Below are 26,436 nucleotides of genomic sequence, written 5' to 3' on the forward strand. Positions count from 1 at the left end.
GAATTTCTGGAGGTGAATGCAGATTTCTAAAATGAAGTAATCTTTTTCCTAACTTTGAAATTAAAACGTTATCCCCACAGGCTATGGCACTGGAGTAATAATTTTGCAGGAAACCTGGGAAATGCATGCTTAAAATTCCACAGAGTTTTAATCTTCTGTGTGCATGCACAGAAAAATATTCTTTGATTTAATCAAGTGAATAAGTTTCATCTCAATACCACAGATTGAAATTTCATTTTTTAGTGTTAAGGTCCCCATCCTGAATTTTGAAATGAATGAACTTTGAAAATCAAATACATTTTTCATCGTTTATGCTTGTCTTTCTGTACTTCATTTAAGCTGGGAAATGAAAAGGCCAGTCAGCTTTATTTTTATTTTAGTTTCAAGTCAATTTGCAATTTTGCACTCTCTTGCCACCATCACTATTAAAAATAACCAATTTATAAGCAGTACAGGGTAATAAGATAAGAAACAGCCAAGAAACATTGGTTTGTCAAGAACACATCACATAAAACCAGTTTAATTTCTTCTGATGGAGTAACTGATTTAGTGAATAAAGAGGAAATAGTAGCAATGAAACAATTTGACTTCAATAAGTCTTTTGACAGTGTTTCCACATAACATAAGGTGAGTGCATAGTTATTTGAAAAAATAAAATCTGCAGTGTCACAGTGGATCTTTTTGCAGCAGAACTTCAGAAATCCCCACTGTACACTTAGTTATGTTCAAATTTTTCATTAACAAATTGAATGATGGAATAGCAAGTGTATTTATAAATAGCAAATGACAACAGGTTTAGAGGAAGAATAAGCACTTTGGAAGACATGATCAGAATTCAAAATGATTTTGATAAATTAGCTCAATTCAACCTGAGGAAATTCAAAACAAGTTCAAAGTGACATAATTCAGATGGAAAAATCAGATGGACAGATACAAATGGCCAGAGAGCACTACTGCAGAAAAGGGCCAGATTCATAAACTGTATTTGTATCAACAATATAATACCGTTGTAAAAAAGACAAATAACCTTTGAGTTGTTGGTAAAGATTTATGGGGACTGAAAGAGCTGAATTTCCCCCCTAAGAATTGTAGTTTGAATTTATTCCATGCCACACAGAATTCTAAATAATAGAGACCTTTTCATTACAATTGTAACCTTGCAGACATCACGAGCTGCAACCAAACCTGGTTATGAATGCTATATACAAGAAACAGGAGGTGACAAGAAACGGGAGGTGACCATTCTGCTCCAGCTGGCGTTGGTCACATCCCACCAGTAACACTGTTCCTCAGTTTTGGAAAGCATGGTTTTGGTGAAGGGTTACAAGAACCACATAGGTTTTGGAACACCTTGTACTGGTTCTGGATGGGATGGAGTTTATCTTCCTAGCAGCCAATATGGTGCAGTGATTTAGATTTGTGCCTAAAACAGTGTGAAAATATGCCAATGTTTTATCTGCTTCTGAGCAGAGCTTGCACAGTGCCAGTGCCCTCTCTGTTTCTCACTTTGACCCCCAGTGAGTAGGCTGGGAGTGGGCAGGAGGCTGGGAGGGGACACAGCTGGGACGTCTGACCCCAGCTGACCAAAGGGATGCCCCATACCACATAACCTCAAGTCTCTGAGAAATGGCTGGGCATCGTTCTCCTTGTGGGAAGTGATGAGTGATTGCCTTTTGCATCACTTTTATTCCTCCTACACCATTTTTTTCCCCCCTTCACTTACTAAACTGTCTTTATCTTGCTTTTGCTCTTCTGATTGACTCCCCCATTCTGCTGCAGTGGGAGGGAAGGAGTGGCTGCTGGGTGCTCAGTTGCTGTCTGGGGTCAATCCATCACACACGTGAACCATGATGAAGATCAAAAGAATTATTTTTTTTTAATGTTTTCTTTAAAATAAGGTGAAGGAGATAGGAGATGTCTTTCTCATAGAATAAATATTTACTTACCTGAAATCAATTGTCCTCTCTAATTCACAGTAAAGATTATATAAAAAAAAATTTCTAAGTGCAAGAATGAAGTACTGGAATAAGTTACTTTAGGTGGCTATAGAACTTCTGCCAAGGGAAATCCTGGGATTTATACATGACATATTTTTAAAAGAATTTCCCTTCTGCTCTATTTGAAACATATTTTCAGGCAACTCTATGCTGTATGGACTTGAAAACAAGTTTTTCAGAAAGAGGTATTCTTTCAGGTTATAAAATATTAAACAATACAAACATATTTTTGGCATGTTGAAATCCTGATCTTTAAGGAAAAATACAGTGAATGCAAGTTTTAGTGTCAAGCATCATGGCTCCTCATAGTCTGTAGAGGGGAAAAAAAAAAAAAAAAAAACGAAAAAAAACCACTGCTCCTGGACGGTCAGGGAGCACAGACTGAACTGAGTTTGGTGAGGAAGCACTCACTTATGGAAGTAGCTGTTTGTGCACAAATCCAGATTTGCAATGACAGACCGAAACATCTTACAAAGCAGGCTGCAGCCCTGCAATATAATCAGTTTATAGGGAGCCAACAATTTGGTAGTCAAGAGTATAGAGTAGAAGAGCTACCAGATGTCTGAAAGACAAAATTAAAGCCTTGTTGCCTGGCTCTCTACACTAGGCTGGATTTTATGTCCCCCAGCATCTCACAGGGCAGCAGCATTAGGCAGGCTGTTTGGGGGATGTGGGAATTCCACACCTCTGAAGATCTGAGCTTGACTGAAGGTGCTCCAGGGGAAAATATCCTTTGAAGCCTATTTCTGGTTATGGCAGCTCGGCCGTCTCACTTGTGTAAAGATCAGAATGCTGCTTGTTGGACTGAATGCTTTCTCTTTGTTAATAATCTGGGATTTAAAAAGATTTTAGTATCCCTGTTCTGTGTGTTGGGCTCTTCCTAAAGGAATGTCTCATCTCTAGGTTTTCAGGAATTAAAGAATTAGTTATCAGAGGTATTTACATTTTTCTTTAAATGTGGCTCTTGATAGTCATGAGCTATCACCAGTTTGAACTCACTACCACCACAATGAAGAAATGATCACTTTGATAAGTGAAGATAGCGTAGGAAAAGGTGGTCATGTTTCTGATATTTTCTGAACTGGTCTGAAAGGCAGCTGTTCATCTTTCCACGTGTAAAGCTTTCACTGTTTCACACAGCATGTTCCATGCTACTTGTTGAGACTGACTGTACTCTTCCATAATGCCCAGTAACCACCTGTTTAACTAGTCAAATTAGGCTGAAATCTTTTTACGTATTAATTACAGTGAAATATTAGAAGTGTAAAAACCAAACCAAACCAAAACAACAATAACAAAAAACACTCTATGTATGAGACTGAGATTGTTAGACACAGCCAGTTCATTCACGAAACACTTTGTATGGGTGCTGTATGGATGCCAGGGAAAGGCTAGAGGAATCCTGAGGAGAGTCATTATTCAGCCCCCTTGGGGATGATCAGGGTTTTACCTTGGCTCAGTTTTTTTTTTTGTTGTTTTTTTTTTGTTGTTGTTGTTGTTGTTGGTTTTGTTTTTTTTTTTTCTGTGCAACCAAAGAGTGAACAGACTACTGGAAATAAAAGTAAGTAAAGTACATTCAATAGTTGATTTAGTCAGCTTTGGGGCAAGGAGTACTGCAGCATGTAAAACAGGTGCATTAGATGGTTCTTAGTTTATCAGGAGAGGTAGTGTCAGGCTAAGAATAATTCTCTGCTGAGTTCTATTTCAGATTGTAACTCTTGCAACCTGTATTTTTTAACATGGAATAATCTGTGAACTCAAGCTATGAAAATATGCTATTAGAATTCTTTGCGAGCTACAGCAGAGTTCAATAGCAAACAGAAGGAAAATATGTAGTCCTGACCCAATGGCAAACACATCAGGGCATTTCAAACACTCAAGCCTGTTATTCCACTTCTGTGCTTACACACAGTGCTTTGGATGAATATTCAGAGGACTCTGGAATGGTCTCCACATATGGGTACTTTCTGCACAGCAAGCCTTGGTGAAACCAAAAACGTCTAGTTATCCAGTACAATATCCTCTATTTGTATGCAGGCTATAAAGGTTTACATCCCTAGCTGTTCCCAAATGCTGCAATTCTTACTCCATATGTATTTTTACACATCATGTATGCCACCACAGACAAAGCTGCTAGACATGTTTCTCACTCAGACAAGAAAGCAGAGTGGGACTGAGACCTAACCTTCTCTGGGACAGAAGTGCTCAGTAAATAGCTAAAGCATGTAGCTGTGACAGATCTGCCACAGCTCAGCTAATCCACTTGTGTGGGTGCTTCCCTACCAGCTGTGAAGATGTAGAAGGAAACTCTCTGTCAGGAAGGCCAGATGGATATTAACCAGGCCACTGAAGATGGACTGGGATGAAGAGCCAGGAAAAAAATGGAAGGAGAGGATGTGATGTGGGGAGGGTGGAGGTCATGCAGTTGAGATATGTAGGGATTGGATTGGGATGAAGAAACTCATGGTGAGGGTAGCTCTGTAGTTAAGAAGTTATTGTCCATATGCTGCATCTGTTACAGGCAATAGCAAAACAATGTCCCTGTTCTGGTAGCAGGGCTTGGGGCTGAGCAGGAGAGGTGGCTGTGGGACACACTCTGACCAAGGACAAGAAATCAAAGCATCACCAGATTTTCGCATCAAGGACGTGGAAGGAAGAGTCTGTGCATCCCACCTCTGGGATAACCCACATCTCTTTTAAAGTGCAATTATTTGAAAATAAGCATGCAGATAAATTGTATCCTTAAATAAATGGCACCAGAGGAGTGATTCTCTGCTCTTTGCTGGTGGGAAAGAGGGGGGATCCATCCCACACCAGGAGGAAGGCCTCAGCTCCATGCTGCATGGAGGTGCAAAGAAAAGGTTCTGCACCCAGAAGTGGTCAGGCATTGGGACAGGCTCCCCAGGGCAGTGGTCACAGCACCAAGCTGCTGGAGTTTAAGAAGCAAACACTCTCAGTAACAGTGTTCTAGAAGCAGTGCTCTTAGTTATATGATATGATTTCTTTTTATTTTATTTTATTTATTTTTGGGTGGTCCTTTGGGGTCCAACTTGGATATTCTGTGATTCTAAGGGAGAAGGAAGAGATTCATGCCTTGAGGGAGAGAAGAACTCTGCCCTGTGCAGGGAAGGGCAGAGAACCACACAGCTCCATGCAGTGAGGATGTGGGTACTCTGCTCTCCAAGCCTCAAAGGAGAAGAAGGAAGAGTTACATTCTGATCTGTGCCAAGGAAAAATCCTCTGCCTGACACAATTCCCTTTGGATAACCCTCACTGCTACTTGATCCAAGCTACTCTGACAAATAATTCTTGGGACTGCATCCAGGAAAGAATTTAGTATCACTGTTCTGCACACCCTAAGGCAAAGTCATGTGAAAAAGCAGCATACAGTTATCAAGTGGAAGGATACATCATGAGTAAGTGAGTCAAATGAAAGTTGAAAACAGTGCTTGTCACGGCTTTTGAGTACCTATCAACAGCCTGCACTGTCTTCTCATAAAACTGTATTTCCAGCTCTTCCTGGCTGTGGGGATCTTGTGTGCAAGTGTGTGCCTGGAGCTCTGGGTGCTGCAGCTGGAAGGGACCAGGGCTCAGAGCCCCATGTGTCCGGGGTGGCAGCAGCTGAGCGAGGGCGGGTGGGTGAGTGAGCACTGGTGGGTAGGTGAGGCTGCAGGCACCGCTTGTGTCTGCGTGAGCACTGAGTGTGTCCCTGTGCACTGCTGTCTGCAGCCAGCCACGTGTGCGTGCACAGCCAGGGTGTGTAGGTGTGTCCATGTGCGTGTGCCCCATAGGAACACATGTGCAGCATCACTGCTGGATGGAGCTGGGGCATGGAGCAGCAGCAGCCTCACCTCTGCTGGTTGCCAGACTTGGGAATCTCTAACTTGGATGAGTGTGTGAGTAGGAGCTACAACAAAACTGAGAGGTACTGAGACATCTTCGACACTAGAATATGACCAAAGCTGCTGATTCTGCTACTCTTACAAGAAAGGGTCTGGGTGTGTAGAGAGGTGCAGGCAACAAATGGAAAGAGCTAGCGGGGTGGGAAAAAACGATTCAGTGGGCAAGTTGTGCCTGGGGTGAAGGAGTTCTGCCCGAGAAAAGAAAACCGCCAGTCTGAGTATACTTTCCATCTATCCCTTCACTTCCAACTTTTCTACCAATCTTTGCCACAGGACTGAAAACCTGAGGAACCTGAACTGAGAAGCTCTCTGAATGATCACATGAGAATTCATCATTGACTTTAATGGGAAAAAATAGTGCTAGAGCTGAGAAGATTGCCTCTTCCCTTCCATGGACATAGAGGAGACACAGGGCAAGCAGCTAAGGAGTAGATGGGTTTGTTTGTTTTAATGCCCTATCTCATTCTAATTCAAACAAGTTAAGATTACAATTGCAATGTTAAAAGGATGGTGTTTGATCACCTCTGCAAGAAACCAAGACACACTTTAAAGTTTGAATGTCTGCCCTTAATAACTGCATTTACATCATTTGGGCATCCTATGACAGACAATACTCATTAATGTGTCGGATTCCTTAATACCCAAGAGGCAGGAAACGACCAAAATATTGCAGAAGAGGAACTAGGGAGCAGAGAATGGCTAAACTAAGCAGTGAGAGGACACAGGCCCAACCACTGGCCTGCAGTCATCTGCTGTGTTTGTTTTCTTCTCCCTGGGTGGCCATGCAATGCCCCAGGCATAGTTTAGGAGAAAAGCTCAAGCCTGTGACAGTTCCTGAAACCCAGCAGAGAGCAGGCCACCCTCAGTCAGAGAAAAAAGAGTTTAGATACATGGATGTGAGCCACATGGCATCACTTGTCCTCAGGACTAGGGATTTGACTCATTTTATTTATGAGCTAGCCAAAGCCAGAGAAGCCACAACAATGCAATAATTAAGTCATGGCTAATGTGAGGGCACTTTCCAACATAGATACTGATTTCTCTGAAGCACCCTGTGCTGCCTGTCAGCTCTACTCACCTGGCATGCCATGTGGTGGTGAAAGTAGGTGAAATGCACATCATCACGACTACCTTGCAGAGCATCCATGGAACATGAACTCTAACAAGGGAGTTAAAATTTTCTTTCCAAACATTTTAAAGAAATATATGGTCAGACCTCTCACTTTTGAAGGTCATCAGGAAATGCCACAGTGTTATATGAGCAGAAAACATGTACTGTAACATATAGCATGTAAGTCAGACGTGTCATGGAGCTGGGTAGAGAAGGGGAAAAATCTGCTTTCTCCTACCTCACACCTCATCCTGTCACAAATTGGGCAACCTAACTGGTCTACAGTTACATTCTATACCAGTACTTTTTTCTTTCTGTTCCTAGAACTTTCTCCAAAGATCTTCTATTTTATTTTTTTTTCTAAAGCTGTAACACTTAATTCCAAGAGCAAATGGGCTTAACATGTGCCAGACTCTGTATTTAAAGTCCTTGTCTTCAGCCCACTCTTTAAAGAAAATTACCTCAATTATTTTTTGTTGAAGACTGACTTCTAGAAAGCTCCCAGTGATAATTAGTGTTACTGACATTGTAAAAACTGAAGTTTTCTTTTTATAAGAGAAGCCAGATGGAAAAAAAAAATATATTTAAATGCTAAAGTCCCATTTAGGCAGATAATTATTTCTTGATCTAGTCTAAAATAGCTGGGTCTTGCTCTTATTTTGTTTATCTACCTGTTCAACAAAATACTTGGATATGGTGATAGATTTCTATTTTCCCTTGTTACCAAAAAAATAAAAATAAAAAAGTAGGAACAGTGGTTTTCTTCAAAATAAAGAAAAAAGTAGCTTTTCCTGCTTTTACCATTTTGCTTTAAGATTTCTTTTTTCCAAAACCTGATCAATAGAGCTGTAGTCCTACTGTCAGATGTAAAATAACTGTGGTTATGCCATATTTATCTTGTTTTACACAATGTAGAAGAAAGCCCAGTATATTCTATGTACATACACATTTTTAGTAGTCATTATAAATTAAAAATGAAACTCCTCTTTGTAGCTAAATATTTATTTTGGACAGCATTACTGCAAATGTCAGAAACAAAGTCATTACAACAATGAGCTTGTTATAGAAACACTTTATGCCTTGAATCATTTGTTTAAAGCTTTCCAAAATGCATACCATTCAGCACTGAGCATGATCTTCCCTCTGTCATAATCTGAATAATTTTTACTTAGTGAGGCACCACTGAGAAAACGCCTATTTTTTAATCTTGCTGCCAGTTAAGGTTGCTCATCTTCATTTCAAATCCTATTCTTTTGCTACTTTTTAATCACAGTCCCTTCCATATTTTGTCCCTTTACTGTCAAAAATGGACATTGTTTTCTAAGGAAATGAGCCTGCCAAAAATGCTAGAAATTAATCACAATATTTTTTTCTTTCTAATCAATGAGGTGTCAGTTTTCTGTATGAGGTGTTATTTGTTGTTGTTGTTGTTGTTTTTGTTTTTTTTTTCCAGAAATACTAAAGCTCTTATGACCAACTGTAAACTAAGGGGTAGTTAATTCTGGTTTCTGAGTAGGTCAGAAAAGCTTCCTTTCACTTCACCATCTGTGCAAACTAGGACTACATCCAAATGGACAACCTCAGGGGCTGAGTAAAAGAATATTGAATATTTCATTGAAAAGCAACTTTGAGGGAGTATAATGACCATCAAAATGGTAGAATTATCATTCCTGTCATGAAGGAAAGGTTTCCATTTTATGAAAAATAAGCCACTGTAGCAATATTATGGTGCATGAAACATTCAGAAACATGTTTTAACCTGTGGGTGGCTACTGCACTTTTGATGTCTGGAACATTTTGGGGATGCAGCATTCAAAAGAACTGTCAGCTGAAAGTGGATGCAGCTGGAGAAAGTTGGAATCTGAACCTAGGAATGGAGTGGGCTGGTTGCAAATTACAGTGAAGGCACACACAGCATATAAGCTTTTTGCTTATATTTTTTTGTTGACCCAACAAAAGCCATGGCAGCTACAGTAAAAAACAAGCAAGCAAACAAACACAAAACATGTTGGTTTGGTTTCAGAGGTATATGAATGCCTCTACCTAAAATGGGAGCACAATGATAAAAGACACCGCATTTCTCACAGCTGACCCAGGCTCACAGCCAGGGAGTGCCTCAGAAAGGGTGCACAGCTTCCAGCAGCCCAAACACTGGGCAGCACTAACGCAACAGTGCCTTGGAGAGACTACTCTGATGGGACTGCTGCAGGCTTCTGGCAAGGCTTCTCCCAGCATTTATATTAGATCATCATATGACATTTGAGAATAGACACATGCATTTAAAAGCTTGTATACCTACCCCTTAATCTCATATTTCTTCATTTTCAGTGGACTTGCACATTGTTGCTTTCCCTTGGCCATGTTAATCTGCCTGGACACTGGCGTTTTTCAGATTCTATTAACATGACATAATTTATTCCAGCAAAGTTTTAATTTTAGCTCACTGTGTAATCGGTGTGTAGTATTTTAATTATTGTAAATTCTATGTCAGCTCAATAGATGCCACTCTCCGTTGGACTGTATGTTCTGTTTACATGAATAAAAAGAGCATTCAAAGAAAGATATGTTCAGTAACTTTATGACTAAATGCTATCTTTTGTTTTTAACTTTAGAAAGTTCAATGTCCATGCATTATTTTTTTTTTAATGAACAAATAAAGAATTTCTCTTCCTCAAGGAAAAGAGTGCTTTTGAACCAGAGTTTTTAGTACAATTCTACAGAGGGTTTATTTTAATGATACAAAGAAACAGCTTGTATGCTTTTCTGCTAGAAAACATGAATATGTTCTGCTAATAATTAGGAAGGAGAATACATATTGTTCTAAAAAATATACAATGCCTTTACATTGTCTAACAAGAAACCACGGCATCACGCTAGAGAACAGCATTTATCTGGGTATGCCAGAAACTAATCTGTCTTGTGTTGCAACCAATGATGCCTGTGGCATGAGATTAGGCAGCCACTTTCAACTGCGTAGCAAATAGCCAGGCTTAATTTCAAAAAGTAAAATTAAAAAATGATCAAGACAGTACATGTTTCTGGTATACTTTTTTTTTTTCCTAAAACTATACAAACTATCATTTTAAGGAAGCCGAACAAATTTAACAAACATTAAGTATGCTTGTAATTCAGTATGCTCTGAGGATAACCACATTTCTAAGTATTTTGCTAGTTTAAGGAATTCCTTGCTTAACAACATACAAAAAGAATGCCTCTGAAATGTATGTTTTACTTGTCAAAACCTTGTGCAGGACTCACATGACATATATTTTGCATTAAGAAACCAACTGTTTTGTATACTGTATACTTGTACCAAGAATTAACCAAAATGATTTTTGGAAAAGCAATTACATCTGCTAGATATGTGTATATGCATGTATTTGTATTGTAACACACAACATACTTCTGTGGCTAGCCTCACCATTATTATTTGGCACAATATTTTAAATGGCTTATTTATGATGGAATGATCTTGTGCTTTTGCTGGCATGCTAGGATCTCGAGTCCTGCTTATTTAACCTTACCTCCACAGGATTGTTTACACTTTCAGAACCTGATTTCAATTTACTTTAATTTTCTCAGAGACTTTTGTATTTATAAAAGCTGAGCATCTAGTGACCTCTCTATTCCTGACATTTCCTTTACTCTCCACCATGAAAAAGAACAAAAACCCCAGTGTCTCATTTCTGTTCCAAAAAAACTAAACTGCTTCCTTCAGTGGGTTGGTCCTTGTAATTGAAAATGGCAACCAGATGTTTACAGAACACACCAGCAATTTTCCTTGAGGCCTTTACTCTTTATAATTGTTTGCTAAAGTTAGTTGGATTTCATGGAAACTTGTCTGAGGCTGTAGAAAACAGCAAATCATATTTCTTACTAACTCTGAACAATGAAAAGTAAAAAATGAAATGGAAGTTAGAACTAATGCTACCTATTCCTGTTAATGAATTTAAACTCCACAGATAACCACTCACTTGAGGAAATTTGGTTCTCTTAGGACTGATTTTTACATACCAACCCATGAAAACTATTTGTATTTCAGAATATGTCATTTGCTTTCTACCTTCTCCAACTTTAGCTGGCCTAACTGTATGCACCACTGATTTTGGTCCCTTCCCTTATCTCCACTCCTTTCAGGAATATTTTCTCATAGACATCCCTTCCTTCCTTTCTTCCTTTCTTCTCTCCTTTTTCTTCCTTTCTTCTCTCCTTTTTCTTCCTTTCTTCCTTTCTTCTCTCCTTTTTCTTTCCTTCTTTCCTTCTCTTTCTCTTTCTTTCTCTTTATTTCTTTCTTTTCTTTCTTTCCCTTCCTTCCTTCCTCCCTTCCTTCAAGAAATTTTGCATTTTAAGAAGATGCAGAAGAAGATGCTGCAAACTACATGTTGCTTGTTCCTCAGTTAAAGCCCTGAGTCACAGGTGATTTGTACCTGGAATCTCTCCACCTGGTTTAGAAATCAATGCATTTTCCCTGCTCAGTTTCTTATCTACCTCATTTTCTTATGGCTAGTCAATAAACTTCAAGAGGTCTATGAGTCCATCTTGTTTCCCCACAAGGGAACACACTTGACCCAATAAAATCTCCTTACTTATTTTTTTAAAGACCTTTAAGAACTGATGCTCCACAGCTTCAGGGAATGCTTGTGATTACTTCACTGCTTTACCCCCAAAAAGCTTTCCTAGTATCTAAACTATTTTCAGTTGTTATATTACGTTATGACCTATTTACTATGGACACAAAGTACAGATTATTCTTTTTTCTTCCTTAGCAGCAGCCTTTTTCACATTTTTTGTTAGCAAATATGTTCCCCCAGTTGTCTCAGTCTTCATACTCATTTAAGAACAGTTTTGTGTCCTCCTGTCTCTAACCCCTCTAATTCTCACTACATTTGCTGATATAGTAAGTCCTGGAAAACAAAAAGTGAATGCCTGACAGTCACCAGACATGGCCTTACGGGCCTCTGAAACCCATGGCTGTAGTTTATTCTCTAGACTAATTAGCAGCCCTAAGGAAAGTATGCACTTAAGAAGTAACACTTCTACAAGTTCCTACCTTGCTGCTAGCCAGATGTCAGCAATTCAGCTGTTTCTTCTGCTGATTTGGCCTCTGGTCAAATGTATGAGCAGTCAGGAGTACTAGAGGTGATACAATATGCTAAAGTAACAACATAATAATATACATCGAGAAGCATGTAGTTTCATCCTGGTTGTGACAGTGACTTATATGGCTTTTAACCTTGTTTCTGCTTCTCTAATGCTAGTGTGGTAATATTTCTCTGCCTCTTAGGCCTAGTGTGAATAGAAGTGCACAAACACAGACATTTTCTTCCTGTGGAAAACGTAGATTTTCTTTAAAAAGCAATTTTTCCAAAGAACACTCAACAAACCAAAATTAAAAAAAAAAAAATGATGATGACTGATTTGGAAAAATGTTTTTTCATAGTCAAAGCAGAATTTTCTTTCATCTGTCCCCAACTGCTTCTCCAGTCATGCACCACCCAGAGAGAGTCAGAAACCCACAGCTAGCAGCACTCCACATCCCCTGCACACCTGTGCCTGCTCCTACAGGCTCATGCTTCCTGATACTCCCCACAAAGCACCTTTTCCAAGGAGCAACCTGTGGGTGCAAGAAAGCACCAGGGTGCTCTGTAGAGAGCCAAGGATGGAGGCAGCAAAAACCATACCAGCTGGAATAAATCAGTACTCCTCAAATCAGCATTTTATAGCAGAATGAGTTAAGTCTGAACATAGACTGTTTTAGCAATGACGCTTTATGCTCTACTTGCTGTAATATCTAAGTAATGCTATGGGATGCCACCTTAAATGCCAGACAGATCTCTTGACCCTAGCACATAAAGGGAAGAGCCAAGATTCACTTGCATTGGCTCACACCGGTCTGTTGCCTCACTCATCCCTTCCTGAGCAGCTCCACCCAAGCACCACTCCCACATCTGCAAAAAGCCAGATCATCCTCATAGTCAGTGGCTGGAAGCAGGGCTTAATTTACGCAGCCAAGTAAACACAGCATGCTCTCAAAATGGCAAAAAACAGAACCGAGTTCAATGCAATCATACTGATAAAGTCAGGAAATAGGAAATAACTTCAGATCCAATACACATTGCAATCTATGTAAGTTTTAGGATATGGATAGTACATGATCTACACCAAACAATCTCATATGAATGAATATGACATGAAGCTAGTATTGATTTCAGCTGAAATAAATATCAAGAATTATTGACCCAGGAGGCAAATATTGACCAAAGCTAAGATGGGTTATCCCACAGAACAATAAATCAGAAAACAAAAACAAAAACAAATCAATATGTGTATTATAACAATCTTTGTAACAGTTTGGCTAAAATTTCATCTTTGCTGGATGTCACTCAACTTGCAAACAGAAGCCTTAGTAAAGCTCAAAGAGTTCACTGTAGTATTCTAGAAATAGGAAATAATGTAAAATCAATACTATGGAAATGGTTTATGATATATGTTTTTTTAAGTTATCCACTGCAATTGCACAAACTTTCACCAAATTATTCAAATTAAAACTTTAATGTGGCAGGGAGCAGATAGTGTTACAGTGCACTCAGTTTGCCAGCAGCCTGAATAGGTGTGCTTTTTCCCATGGCCAGCTATCATCAAGGCTGTGCAGAATCTTTTCAGTTCCAAAGGCTAGCTGTAACAGAATTTTGTATGTTATTGCAGAATGAATTTTAAACTGTCTGGCCATCTTTGCAGCATACAGCTGCACATGTTTTTCAGAGCCTGAAGTTTTCTGAGCTTTGCATAAGTATTAGTAAAGGTGAAGAATTGAGAAATGAAGTAGATGCCTATCAAGGGAGGGTCACCACTGACAAAAAAGTCAGGCATATGGAACAGAGGACAGAAATTCTGACAGCTCCAAAAAGAAAAATATAAGTAGTTCATTTCCTTCCTTCTTTTATTTCTTAGATGTCATGTGAGGAAAGTATGGAGTTCAGGAAAGATTCAGATGCTCCTGATCAATTGCAGTCAGCAATTATGGAACATTATTTTTGGAAGGCAGAAAGGCATTTTGGTGCCACAAATTTCTGAAATAAAATTTTCCTTGGGAAAAACACTGTGAAAATGTTGGCAGAGCATCACAGAGCCATAGGGACCCACAGACCCTTTTTTTTTTTTTTTTTTCTGTGGCCCCAGAGACGAGAGCTTCTTAGGATGGGAGGACAGAAAAGAAGGCAGAAGACTCTGGAAAATATTTGGAAGGTTCTTCTCTAGCATTTACTACTCTGGGAGAACCTAAGTGTGCTCTGAACCCAGGTGGCCCATCCCACTCACCTCTGATAGAACAAAAACACTCTGTTCTGGGCTGAGGGAAGGCAGGCAAACATCCTAAGGAGAAAGCTCAGAGGTGTGGGGATTTCTCACTCTTTCTTCTGATTCTGAACTATTCTTTTCTGTGAGGCTGCATGACACCAGTTTCATACCCCCTCCAAGGCTGTGGAAAAAGCAGAACCTGTTCCAGAGGCTCTGCCTGTATGAGCAGATTCTTGTATTTTAGGGAAGGAGGAGGAAGGAAGGAACAAGACATGAAACACACCTGCCTATACAACCGGGTATCTTTATGATCAGCTATTATCCAACCTTATTTTAACTGCCTGCTTTGCTACGAAGTTATTGCAGATACTGGGGATACTCACCATGCCTAAACAGGTCTACCCCAGCAGCAGTTGCATGCGCGAGGTACCAGTCCCAGCTCCCTACAAAATTTGACTGTCCCGTCATCTGCTACCAAAACAGGAGCATCTTCCTATCTCCATCCCAGCAGCAGACTGAGATATGTTAAACCTTACAGCAAAACCAGCTCATGTAAGGTTGCCACAAAAGGAAGACTGAAAGCAGCTCAGAGCAGGCACAGGTATCATCAGTCCGTGGGCTTTTCCCTCCACGTGGGTTTAATTGGAAAGGAACAGGGAAAGCACAGCCACTTTTTACTCATGCAAAGCTGCTTAAGAATTTACTGACAGAAGTATTTTTCAGTGAAAATTAGGGGTTTTAATAAGTTGTACTTGACTGCAGAAAGCGTCTATACAGATTTTTCATAGGAAACCCATAAACCACAGTCTCTTTGCCTGGAAAAAAGAAATAAAAAAGAAGGTATGCTTTTCCTTTTTAGCCAACTACCTGCCAGTTACCAAATCTCAAAATGTTTTGGTTGGTCTGAAAGAAACAAAAAAAATTCCACTGAAGAAAACTATTCCCCTGATGTTTCCATCTGGCAGTGATAAATTCAAAACAGTGCTGCAACCCCAGTGTGGAGGTTCTCTCTGGAAAATCAGTGTGCAGAGCTGTCACACTTCAGTTTCAAACAGGAGCAGAACTGGTCCCAGAATTAATAGTAGGCCAGCACAAAAAAGTTAGGAATGTTTTGTGGGGAATTTTTTTTCCATATATGACTTCAGCTAGACTCTTGGCTCACAGCCATTCTAAACAAAAAATCCTTTCGAAATCAGACTGAACTTTCAAAATACGTGAGTAAGATGGACTGCACTGAAACTGCACAAAAATAAAAGCACCAGGTAGAGCTGCAAAATAATACCAAGTAAGAAGGAATAACATTTTATAGATTTTTTGTAACACTCGTGATCTGTGTTTCTCAGTCCTTTATCTGTATCTTTTTAATAGAGGTTCCAAGTAGCACATTTTAAATAAATTATAGTACTCCTATTGGGAAAATGTTATGACAAAGCATAGCTCAAAATACCCTTCTCCAAAACATGGTTTATCAAGTTCTATCCCATCCAGAACAGTAAAACCCTTCATTTACTGGCAAAGAAAAATAACTCCAAGCATAACTTGTTTAATTCTAAGAAAAGATCATTGGTTCGGTATGTAGACATGTTCTTTTACTTACTTGTGTTTTTCAAACATAACTTTAAAGCTAGGCACTTACATAACAGGGAAAAATTAAAGGCAGACCTATGTTGCCATGAAATGGAATTAGTAAATTCCATTACTCTTTGTCTTAAGCTGGAAAGCATCTGACTTTTTTCCAATACATCTAACTTCTGCTGAAAGCTGTAGGATGTTTCTGGAAAATACCTAAAATCTTTTTATCTTTTTTTTTTTTTTTTTTAATTACTGGAAAAATACTACAGGAAGTACTGATACTAGGTAGACTGTAAAATATAAATATCCACAGTTAAGTTGAATTCTACAGAGGCACTGTTTGCAGGGTAAAAAACTGTATTGCAGAACCTGAACCTGAGTTGATCACTGTAGCAAAATTTAGTACAGTGATTTTTTTTCCAAGGCCTAGATGAGCCTGGCATACCCACTTCCGTGGCCATTTGAAACAGAAGTATTTCACATAGATGGTGAAATACACATTGCCCCAGAGGTGCTGCCTTGTCTCTGTGGCCCATTTGACATTAGTGAAGCCTGCAGACCTGCTGTGTCCTGTCACTCTGAGATGGAAAGTACAGAAGGCATGGAGTAACTAAAAGGTGCCTTTGAAAAAAGATTAAAATAGAAGACAGCAAGGTGCAGACAATTTATTAGTACTTGGTGCAGCCTGCCAAGAAAACTCATTTTCAAGAAAGTTTCTTGAAGACAGTTGAAATTTGTGGTGGAATTTTGAGTAGCCTAAAACATGCTGAATAAATACTTTTTTCATCTATTAAACTATTCAGATTGGTTAAAACACAAAGCAAAACTGATCTCTCTGGTAGTCCCAGGAAGTTATTGCAAGTCTGAATGATACAAACGACACTCCCTTTAGCATGAGAAATAACCAAACACACTCTTCTGCTGACAGAATGGTGACCAGCATACATTTTTCAAAGCCTTCCAGTTCCAAAATTGACTTCCAACTGAATATTAAATTGAAATCACAGTTTCAGTTCATACCTTTAAGGTGTCCAAAACCACTTTAACATGGTCAACAAATATAACTGGTGCCCAAAGCTCCTCTATTAGGCACTCTACAGGTCTACACCATAAATCTACAGTCAAAAGGTACTTCTATATTGTGTTCTTTAATAAGCTATTACATAATGAAAAAGAGTACCTTCATGCATGCAGCTTTTCTTTAAGGGAGAAAATGAGAAAGAAGCAAATATTGCAAATATTTGTTGTATCATGAAATGCTCTACTGAAAATCACTCGGCTATTATATGGATGAAGTCAGTGTGTGAACTCATCAGGAACTGAAGTGATGTGACTTGGTTCTCAAGACTATGTTCAATTACTTATGCATCTTTATAGAAGGAAGTTTCTAATATAAGAATCATCTAATTGTGAAAAACTAGTTGCATAACTGGGCAGGGTTTGAATAGGGTTTGTATCCTTACTCATATTGAGAATGTATAAACTTTACCTCTGTGGAAGAATACTGGATCGATAGCTAACAACTAGTAATTAACGCGTTAATTAAGTCAATTTATTCTTACTGTGATAAGGGCCCTCATGTCTCAGATCTTCCATCAGTCTCCTGTTTTCAAGGACTGTGACTGCATATCCATGTTTCTTCAGGATGCGCTCGCAAAGCTGACGCTCAGTTTTACTATGGGCAGGAGGTGCATACAGAATTGCTCTTCTCGTACGGCTTCCAAAGTACTGGAGAATGGAGTCTTCGATCTACAGTAAACAATGCAAAGACAGTGGTCGTAAGATAGGACACTTTTCAGGAGCATAATACATAGTCATTATTTTCTCAAAAAAGATACTAGCAACTTATAGTGACATTTTGGGAAGTATTTATAGTATAATCAGGGATTTTTGCCTTATATAAGGCATAAAAACAGGATGCTCCATGTGGGAAACAGGTCACTAATATCTGGAATTGTCTAGCTATTCTTTTGCAATAAAACCACCATTAACAAACAAGATTTTCTTTTGGTGAAAAGTATTTGCCTTTAGGATTGAAACATACCAGCATTTAAGGGATTTAATTCAGGATGCTAAGTTAGTTCTTGGCAAGTTCAAGAATTTCAAACTAGCAGCAGTCAGCAGTATCTGCTTCACAAACAAAGTCATTCCATGCCTTCTAATTTTAGTAAGCTTGTCACTGGACATAGGAAGTTTTACACAAACAAGGCACACCATTTTTGCACAGAAGATCACGCTGAAAAAAAAGAGACAGATGTTTTGACATAAACAAATGTCATTCAAGATGTGTCCATTTTCTTTATAGGCCTGGGATCTAGTGTTAAAGTCACTGTCTCAGTCATCTGTTCACCAACTACAGGATGCAGTTTTAAATTACACTTGGCTAAAGTGAAAGCTTCTCCATGGCAGCGAGGGATACAAACTATTTTAGACTCCTGAAATCCTAATGCTATTTCTGTTTGTGTTCCAGAACAAACATCCCTTGTGGAAAGGATCTGTGTAATTGACAAGGGGACCCTGAAAATTATCTAGATACAACACTGTCAGAGACTTCTACGTACAGTTGCTAAATGTGCAATCCAAAACTACTTTAGTCATTGGGATATTCAAACAAATGGTGATCACATGCTGGTCGGAAGAAGCACAAATAGTGGCGAAGTCACAGGAATTACATTATGTAACCTGGTCAGATGTCCTCCCTGTCCTTGCAGGACTTTTAAAACACATCAGTCCTGCAGTAAGCTAGTGCTAGGCTCTGAGTGCCCTTTCCCCACCTCAGCCTGCTCCACTTACTTCTCTCCCGCTTTCACCCCTCCCTCCTCTTCTCTTATCTTGTCTCCTTCCTGCCCCTCGAGTAACTCCAGCAGCTGCTGGCAGCCGTTCCTCTCCATTTCCCTGGTCTCCTCCCTCCCTCTCTGTTCCTAAATCCAGCCCTTGCCCTGGCTCCCCCTCCAGCACTGCCTCTCTCCCTGGCACTGCCTCGTCCAGAGCAACACTGCTGCATAGCATTACAGGCTGTTCAGCCAGATGTTTCCCACTTTCCATTTCACTCATACCATGGAAGAAAATCAGTGAAAAGAGACACGTCCAGCTCTATTTTGCAAGCAAATCCAATTTTCCATCCCACGTGTGTTGCAACGGACAATATTGCAGGGTGAACCAAGGACACGTGAGAAGCACTGACGGACTGCAGCCCAGGACACATTCGTGTCTGGCTTTTGGCTTGCAATCGCTGCTTGTCTTGCAGACGTCCCTCCCTGTGCAGCTGAGGGTGTTTGCTCTCTGGCATGAGTCCCACCTTGAGCTTTGCTGCACTGTGTGTGCACCCTTCTTTCACATCCAGTTTTAATACTTTGTGTGTGTCTGTGTGTGTGTGTGTGCAGCTGATAAAAGCTGCTGCCAAAACATACCTGTCTTTGCAAAAGCCAAGCCTCTTGCAATGTCACTCCTTAAGCACTCTGCTTAAAACAAATGGTAATAGCATCTATTATGAGAGTCCCACAATCATTTTATTTTCCCCTGCAAGTGATGGTCCCGCAGGCTCCGCCCCAGCATGGCTGCCACCTCACAGCACACGCCTCTTGCACCAGGCCTTGGCGGGACCTGATGCTCTCTCACAGTGTGAGCAGCTTCTCTTCTTCCCAGAAACATGTTTTCTTTTTGTTTGTTTGTTTGTTTGTTTGTTTGTTTTTTTCTCATGATTAGCAGCTTCACATCCTTCTTTAGTGTTCCTCTGCTCCCCAGTAACTAAGCCTACTTCATCTTTCAAGGGGGCAGTCCCCCTCTCTGCCTTCTTGCCTGTGAGGCACTGCAGGCTGGGGAGGGACAACCATGGAGGCCCCTGGAGCCCTGTGGTCCTTGGGGATGGAAGCCTCTGTCCGTGCCAGCCTTATCACATTTCTCCTGCTTGTCCCAGGGGAAGGGGCAGGCTGGCCAGCACTTCAGGTTGCAGGTGTCTGAATCCTCCTCAGGCCGCACGTAGTGGGTTTACACAGCAAGATTTTGGTAGCATGAGGCTGCAGGGGTGGCTTCTGTGAGCAGAATACAGAAGCTGCCCCATGTTAGATCAGAGACAGGTTCAGCCAGCTCCAAAGGGACCCGCCGCTGCCCAGAGCTGAGCCAATAAGCAAGGTTGTTTGCACCTCTGTGAGAGCAGACTTAAGAAGGGAAAAAAAATGCTGTGCAACAGCGGCTGGGAGAGTGAGGAGTGAGAACCAGCCCTACAGCCTCCCAGTTCAGTGCAGACGGAGGGCAGGAGGTGCTCTAGGCACACAGCACAAGTTCCTCTGCGGCCTGTGGAGAGGCCCCTGGTGGAGCAGGCTGTCCCCCTGCAACCCATGGGTCCCACACGGAGCAGATCTCCACGCTGCAGCCCGTGGAGGAGCCCCCGGTGGAGCAGGTGGATGTGGCCTGGAGGAGGCTGCGGCCCATGGAGAGCCCCCGCAGGAGCAGGCCCTGGGCCGCAGCTGCAGGCCGTGGAGAGGAGCCCACGCAGGAGCAGGGGGTCTGGGGGGAGCTGCTGCCCGTGGGGGACCCGCGCTGGAGCAGTTTGCTCCTGGGGGATGGACCCCATGGTACGGAGCCATGTGGGAGCAGTTCTTGAAGAGCTGCTGCCTGTGGGCAGCCCCCGCAGGCTCAGTTCAGGAAGGATGGCATCCCGTGGGAGGGACCCCACGTGGAGTAGGAGCAGAGAGTGACCATGAAGGAGCGGCGGAGACAAAGTGCTGTAGACTGACCGCAGTCCCCATACCCCCTTCCCCTGCGACACCTGGGGGGAGGAGGTAGAAGAGGGTGGATGAGGGAAAGGTGGTTTTAGTTTCTTTTGTTTCTCACTTCTTTGCTTGTTAGTAATAGGCAATTAATTTTACTGATCTCCTACACTGAGACTGTTTTGCCCATCTCGATAACTGTTGAGAAGTCTCCCTGTCCTTGTCTCAACCCTTGAGCCCTTTTCTATCGTATTTTCTCCCCCTTTCCCTTTGAGGATGGGGAGTGAGAGGGTGGTTGTGGTGGAGCTCAGCTGCCCACCTGAGTAAAACCACCACACTGGTCTAGGAGGAATGCCCATCTAGGAGGAATTGGCAGGCCTGGCTGTGAAGAGGCTGTCCTGAACCTCAGCTCCTGCTGCCCAGGCACTGACCAAGAGATTAACCACTTTTATCTGCTAGCTTTCCAAAAAACGATGATGGGATCTTTGGGACACTGAGGCAACTTGGGGTCCTAAATTTAACAGCTTGACCTGAAGTCTAATCTGATGCTACTAAATAACATGAAGTAACACCTTTTATGGTCCATACTTGAGATCCATATATATATAGTGTTGCCAAATTTATTTCCTCTGCCCTTTCCTTTCAGAGCTATTTGCAGTCCAGGTTACAAGATGCAATGTGTCTTTTCTGTTCTCTTGCCAAGCCACTACAAGGTAGGATGGGTTTTCTTTATCTGTGTTTCAGTTCCCTGTTAGCTACACAAAAACGTTCTGGCCTACTTGATGCCTGTAGCAAGTGATTCCATAATTTCTTCCAAAGATCTACATAAAATGCCTTACATCACTAGCCATGCTGATCTAGTTATTACTAGATGTATTTAAGAATTTCCAATATTATAGCAATAACAGTCATGTTTCTACACTTAAAGAGTCTGCTGGTTTTTATAAGATGTTTCTCAATCATAAAAATGCAGTCTGGGCAGAGTTGGTATAAAAGAAGTAGGGTGCAACAGAGGAAAATAAGCTGTTCACATATTTTGACATTTTATGGTCTGATTTTTTTTTGACATTCCTATAACTTTAATGTACAGCAGGCATACACACACGCACACAAAAGATCAAAAGGATCAATAACATTTTGAATATTTAAGTGTTAAATGGACAAATGTTTTCATGCCCAGACCATTTTTTCCTCTTCCTCAATTTCAAATTTCAGGCTATTTGTTGGCAGCTCAGTTTATTATAGATTCAATATACCTATGTGAAAAGGATTGTTGAAGAACATCTGTGGTCCATGTCTTACCTAGGGAATAGTGCGGCTGTCTCTACTGAAATTAACGTGGCTTTACAACAAAGCTGAGATTTCCCATATGATATAGGATGAGGTCTATGTCAGCTTTGACATGATATACCTGCTCTTACAGCTTGCAAGTCATTGCCCTTAACTGCGTCACTGATCTCATTTTAGTGCAATTGGCTGTTACACAGATGATCCACAGACTTAGCAACCTGGTCTAAAAAATCATGATGGACTCAAAAGTGAATAAAAATGCACCCAAAAAAAATAATCGTAATTTTGATTCCTATTTATAGCATGACCCAAAAAACACAGAAGAAAGCAAACTGAGCTCCATAAAGTGTATTGTGTATTTTTTAAAAATCTAATCAAATACATATTCCTCTGAGGTCTTAACAAAGTAGATCAACAGCTCAGTTTACATAATACAAAAGCTCAAAATTACATAACTGTCTTTGTCTGACTGAAAATAGACATCCACTATCTGAGTTGTACTTCTTAATTCTGTCATCTACCTAAAAGTTCAGCATGGCTGTAAAGTTCTTTGTTAAAGAGAAAATGTTTTGACATGTTACTTTAAACCAGTTTATCCGATTCTAGGTTATGAATGTATAAGGATACAATAGATTTTATTAGTCTCTGAAGCTGTTCTCTGTTTTACAGAATTTCTGGTTTGTTCCAAAAATCCAGAATTTGGTCAGTAATTAAATCTAAAATATGTAATTACTGTTGTAGTTTTGGCCAATTAGAAAGTAGAAAAGATATTTCAAGTCGAGGGGAGAAAAACAGTTCCTGGGCATTTTTTCGGATTCCAAGAAGATTGTATAAGTCCATAAATATTGATGCATTGTCTCTCCCTGGCAAGGAAGTAAATATACAGTTTGAACAGTTGCCAGAGAATTTCACTGACCATCATTTCAACTGCAGAAAAAAATATTCTTCCTAAAATAATGTCCCAACTCTTGTTTGCCTGACCTTTTTTTTTTCAGGAAAGAACTCAAAAAACTGTGAATCATCGTCTCAGCTACCCAGTTCTGGTGGTGTTAGTCCCTGTGTCAATTACAGGCAGCCTCTCTTTTACACCAAGCTTGCCAAGGCTGTCAGAGCTTTGTCCAACAGCTTCAAATAATTTGACTGCAACTTTTACACACTGCTTTCTAAGGATACTGGGTTTCTGCAAAACAGATACACAAACCACTATGCAAACTGAAAGCCCTTGGCATATGAAAAGGGAGTGTAAAAGAAATACTGGGAAAGAGAAGCAGTCTTACATAAACAACACCAGCGTTATTGGTGATATTCACAGGCAGAGGACTGCCTGAAATCCTGTTTAGCCAGCAATGGCACCTTCACTGCTAAATTCTGTCTAGCACAACAAAATTACAAAAATCTATGACTGGGACTCCTAGGCATTCCCATACTAATATTAGCTAACATTAATGATAATAAGAACTTAGCATGTGGTTCTAATGCCCTAAGTGGTTCATTTACAGGACTGTGCAGACCTTTATTAATTCCAAATGTGACTTTTAAATTCTTTTCCGTGTTTGCCTAAAAGTTCACAGAAATAGTAAGTTGTTCGTATTACTGTTGTATTTGAAGTGCACATAGCTGCTTTATCAAGAAGTCACAGAGAAGTTGATTTCCTGTTTCACTTTCTGGAGGACATTTAAATGTGTTGGCTTTAAGTTCTGTTAGATTTCCTAATCAGAAAGGACTGGGTTGTAGAATGAAACAGTTGGAATGTAATTCTGCTTCCAATTGTTTGCTGAGCAAATACAGAACAAGCGACTAAATTATCAGCACTACTTTGATGGCTGGTTTCTGATGACTTCATAAATCCATGAGCAAAACTGGAGTTATTTGCACAGCCATCACCAGCACTCTAGGCTAGAAGTACTGAACTAAATTTTCAAAAATGCCTTTGCTTTATGATTGCATGTAGTAGCTGGTACCAACTGTCTTGTATTGGGAACAAATGATGAGCCAAATCCTACCATCTTATCAAAATAGATGATTTTTTAAGGAAAGGACTCCAGTGAAGCATAAGTCCTCCATGTCCCTCCCTCCACTTGCTGCCGATGCATCCTTCTCAAAGCTCCCTTCCTGTAAAGAGTCTCCACCCTGCTCCTCTTTCCTGACTACTACCACAATAGCTGAGCTCTTTATCACCAAAATATCTTGAGCTATCTGCACAAAATATCTGTGCAGTAAAAATAACTGTTTCCTCAGTGCCTCTTGCATTTTACATTGAAAAGGGGGGAAGAAAAATCTCCTGGTTTCATAGGATGCAATGTGAACGTGGTATAATTCCAAGGAAAGCAGTTGATGACACTAGACCATCTGTCAATTGCTTTCTATTAACTGAGGTTTCGTAGTAGCCAAGTTTTCCACTTCCTTTTTTCTCTTGTGAAAAAGAAAATAAATGTCTTTTTTAAGATTAAATTTACATTTAAAATGTATCAAACCTTATTATGCATAATGCAATCTTTTCTATCCAGAGCTCTCACCCTACTCCATTTCTGCACAATAGCAGAAATCACCCCTTCTCATTCTATCACCCAGCTTCATTTATTCTTTTTCTTCCATTTACATTTCAAAAGTTCCCACTGGCTTTGTCTTCCTTTATTTCCATTTCCGTACTCATCTCCCTTTCTCTTCCCCAATACAAATCCAGCTCCTCCATGCACAATCTCATGTGACCTAGTATTTCATAGCCGTAGGTCCCTACTCTGCCTCCCACGTCTGCCCCAGCCAGTGCCTCCTTTCCCCATGCCTTGTTCCATGATGTTCCCCTCCTGCCACCTTCCTTCCCTCCCCATTCTATCTGAAGCATATAGCATCAAAAATCAATAGGAAAAAAAAAAAAAAAGCATGTCTTTTGAGGGTGAAGTTCATCAAGTCTGTTTTTAAATATCTGTGTTAAGCCAAGATGAACTTTGCATTTGAAACAGTTATTTCCACTGACTATGAAGTCTGGACTTCTGGCTCTGACCAGATAGAAAGTACCACTCGAGGAAAAAGAGGATAATCCCATTCTGTTTGTCCAAAGCTCTGGTAACAATTTCTCAGTTCTTCAGTCTTTGACTCTACCATATAGATACCTGGGCCTATAACGTGTGAAAGACATTCAACAAGACTTTAGATCTTGGGGTTATTACTAAACCATGATAACCGTGATGTTTATCTTTTCCTTTTTTCCTTTTTTTTTTTCCTTCTACATAATACCTTGGATATATGGCCACATCCAGGCTGTTATTACCCTGCATCTTTCATATTGTCCACTCCCAGTAAATTATATCCTACCCTATAAGTTCAGAATGCTCAGCTGTAAAATCAGTTCCTTATCCTTATTCTTGATCTTTGTTCACCTCATTATAGCTCCTCCTGGGGATATATCTATTATATAAGGGATAGATTGAGGGCCTTGAAAACGGAGACAGCCTTTTTTCACTGTTCCTCTTATCTTTCATTTCCTAAGATGCCAGCCTTACCCACTCATTAAATTCTCATATAACCAGCTGCTTGTCTTGTTTATTTACTTTTTCTCAGGTCGCCCTAAATAGCCAGGGGATGTGAGGAAAGGCTCTTAAGCATATCCATGAAATAATCTCCTTCAAGACCCATCTTAAAATGTGAGATTTTAAATCTCCTTTTTTATACATTGGCCACAGCTAGAGAACTAGTATGCCAAAACAGTGCCTAGGATGTGCAATACTGTCGCGCCGCTTCCTCACAATAGTGGAGGTACTATGTCTAACTGGGCAAGCACACTGCTGTGCAGAGACACCTAAGTTGGCTCTGGATGAATTAATTCAGAGAGTGTAAATGCAGCTGTGACCAGCCAATTAGCTCTTCTCAGAAGTGGCTGTGAAGCAAAGCTAAATCACTTGAGTGTAATGGTTTTACATCTGTCTGGTACCAAAGGTATTTCTGGTACTGTGCCATACAAGCCTACCCACTGGGCTTGTTTAGGCTTTTGTTGTTGATGATGTTGATACCAGTTTCAGCTTAGATACTGCAGCACCACCTCTCCTCCTTAGTATGTACATTGGCAAATATTTCCTTGTGCAAGAGGTAAGCTGGCAGAACCTGAAGACAGCCTACTGCTGCATGTGATAGCTCTCTCTCACACCTTTACTGCCAGAGATTCAGAAATAAACATTCTACTTTTCATGCTACTGATATTAGAGTTTAATTTTATACTAGCAAATGTTGACCTCTGCTCATGAGAAAATAAGGCCAGAGGATCAGCTCTCAAGAAGCTTTTAAAAATCCTGTAATGTGTGATACCTGAGAGAGAAGTACCATGAGCTCTGTCAGGCTTTCCAGGCTAGGAATGAAATCTGCATTTTTGCAAGTTATAAAAGGCAGCTTGCACTATGTTTCTGACAGTAATGGCTCAATCCCAGGGTATCCTGGATGTCGTTAAAGACACATTTACAGACCAAATCAGCAATTTCCAGCACCATGCTTTTTCCACACTTGCATGGAACTTTCCCTTCCGAAATGAGATGAATTTTGAGATCAGAGATACAAGGGCAAAGCTGCAA

The 26,436-nt window shown here is 40.4% G+C and overlaps 1 protein-coding gene across 1 annotated transcript in view; it reads right to left on the reverse strand.

The window, feature by feature from the left end:
- The window catches only part of CPED1 (cadherin like and PC-esterase domain containing 1), a 147,515-nt gene that overhangs the window by 118,263 nt on the left and 2,816 nt on the right, over nt 1–26,436 (reverse strand). Inside the window, exon 2 of the mRNA XM_035559378.1 lies at nt 17,441–17,627. Within this exon, the coding sequence (XP_035415271.1) occupies nt 17,441–17,627 (187 nt within the window). The remainder of the gene's footprint in view (nt 1–17,440; nt 17,628–26,436) is intronic.

The sequence above is a fragment of the Cygnus atratus genome, chromosome 1 (assembly GCF_013377495.2).
Source record: "Cygnus atratus isolate AKBS03 ecotype Queensland, Australia chromosome 1, CAtr_DNAZoo_HiC_assembly, whole genome shotgun sequence".
NCBI lineage: Eukaryota > Metazoa > Chordata > Aves > Anseriformes > Anatidae > Cygnus > Cygnus atratus.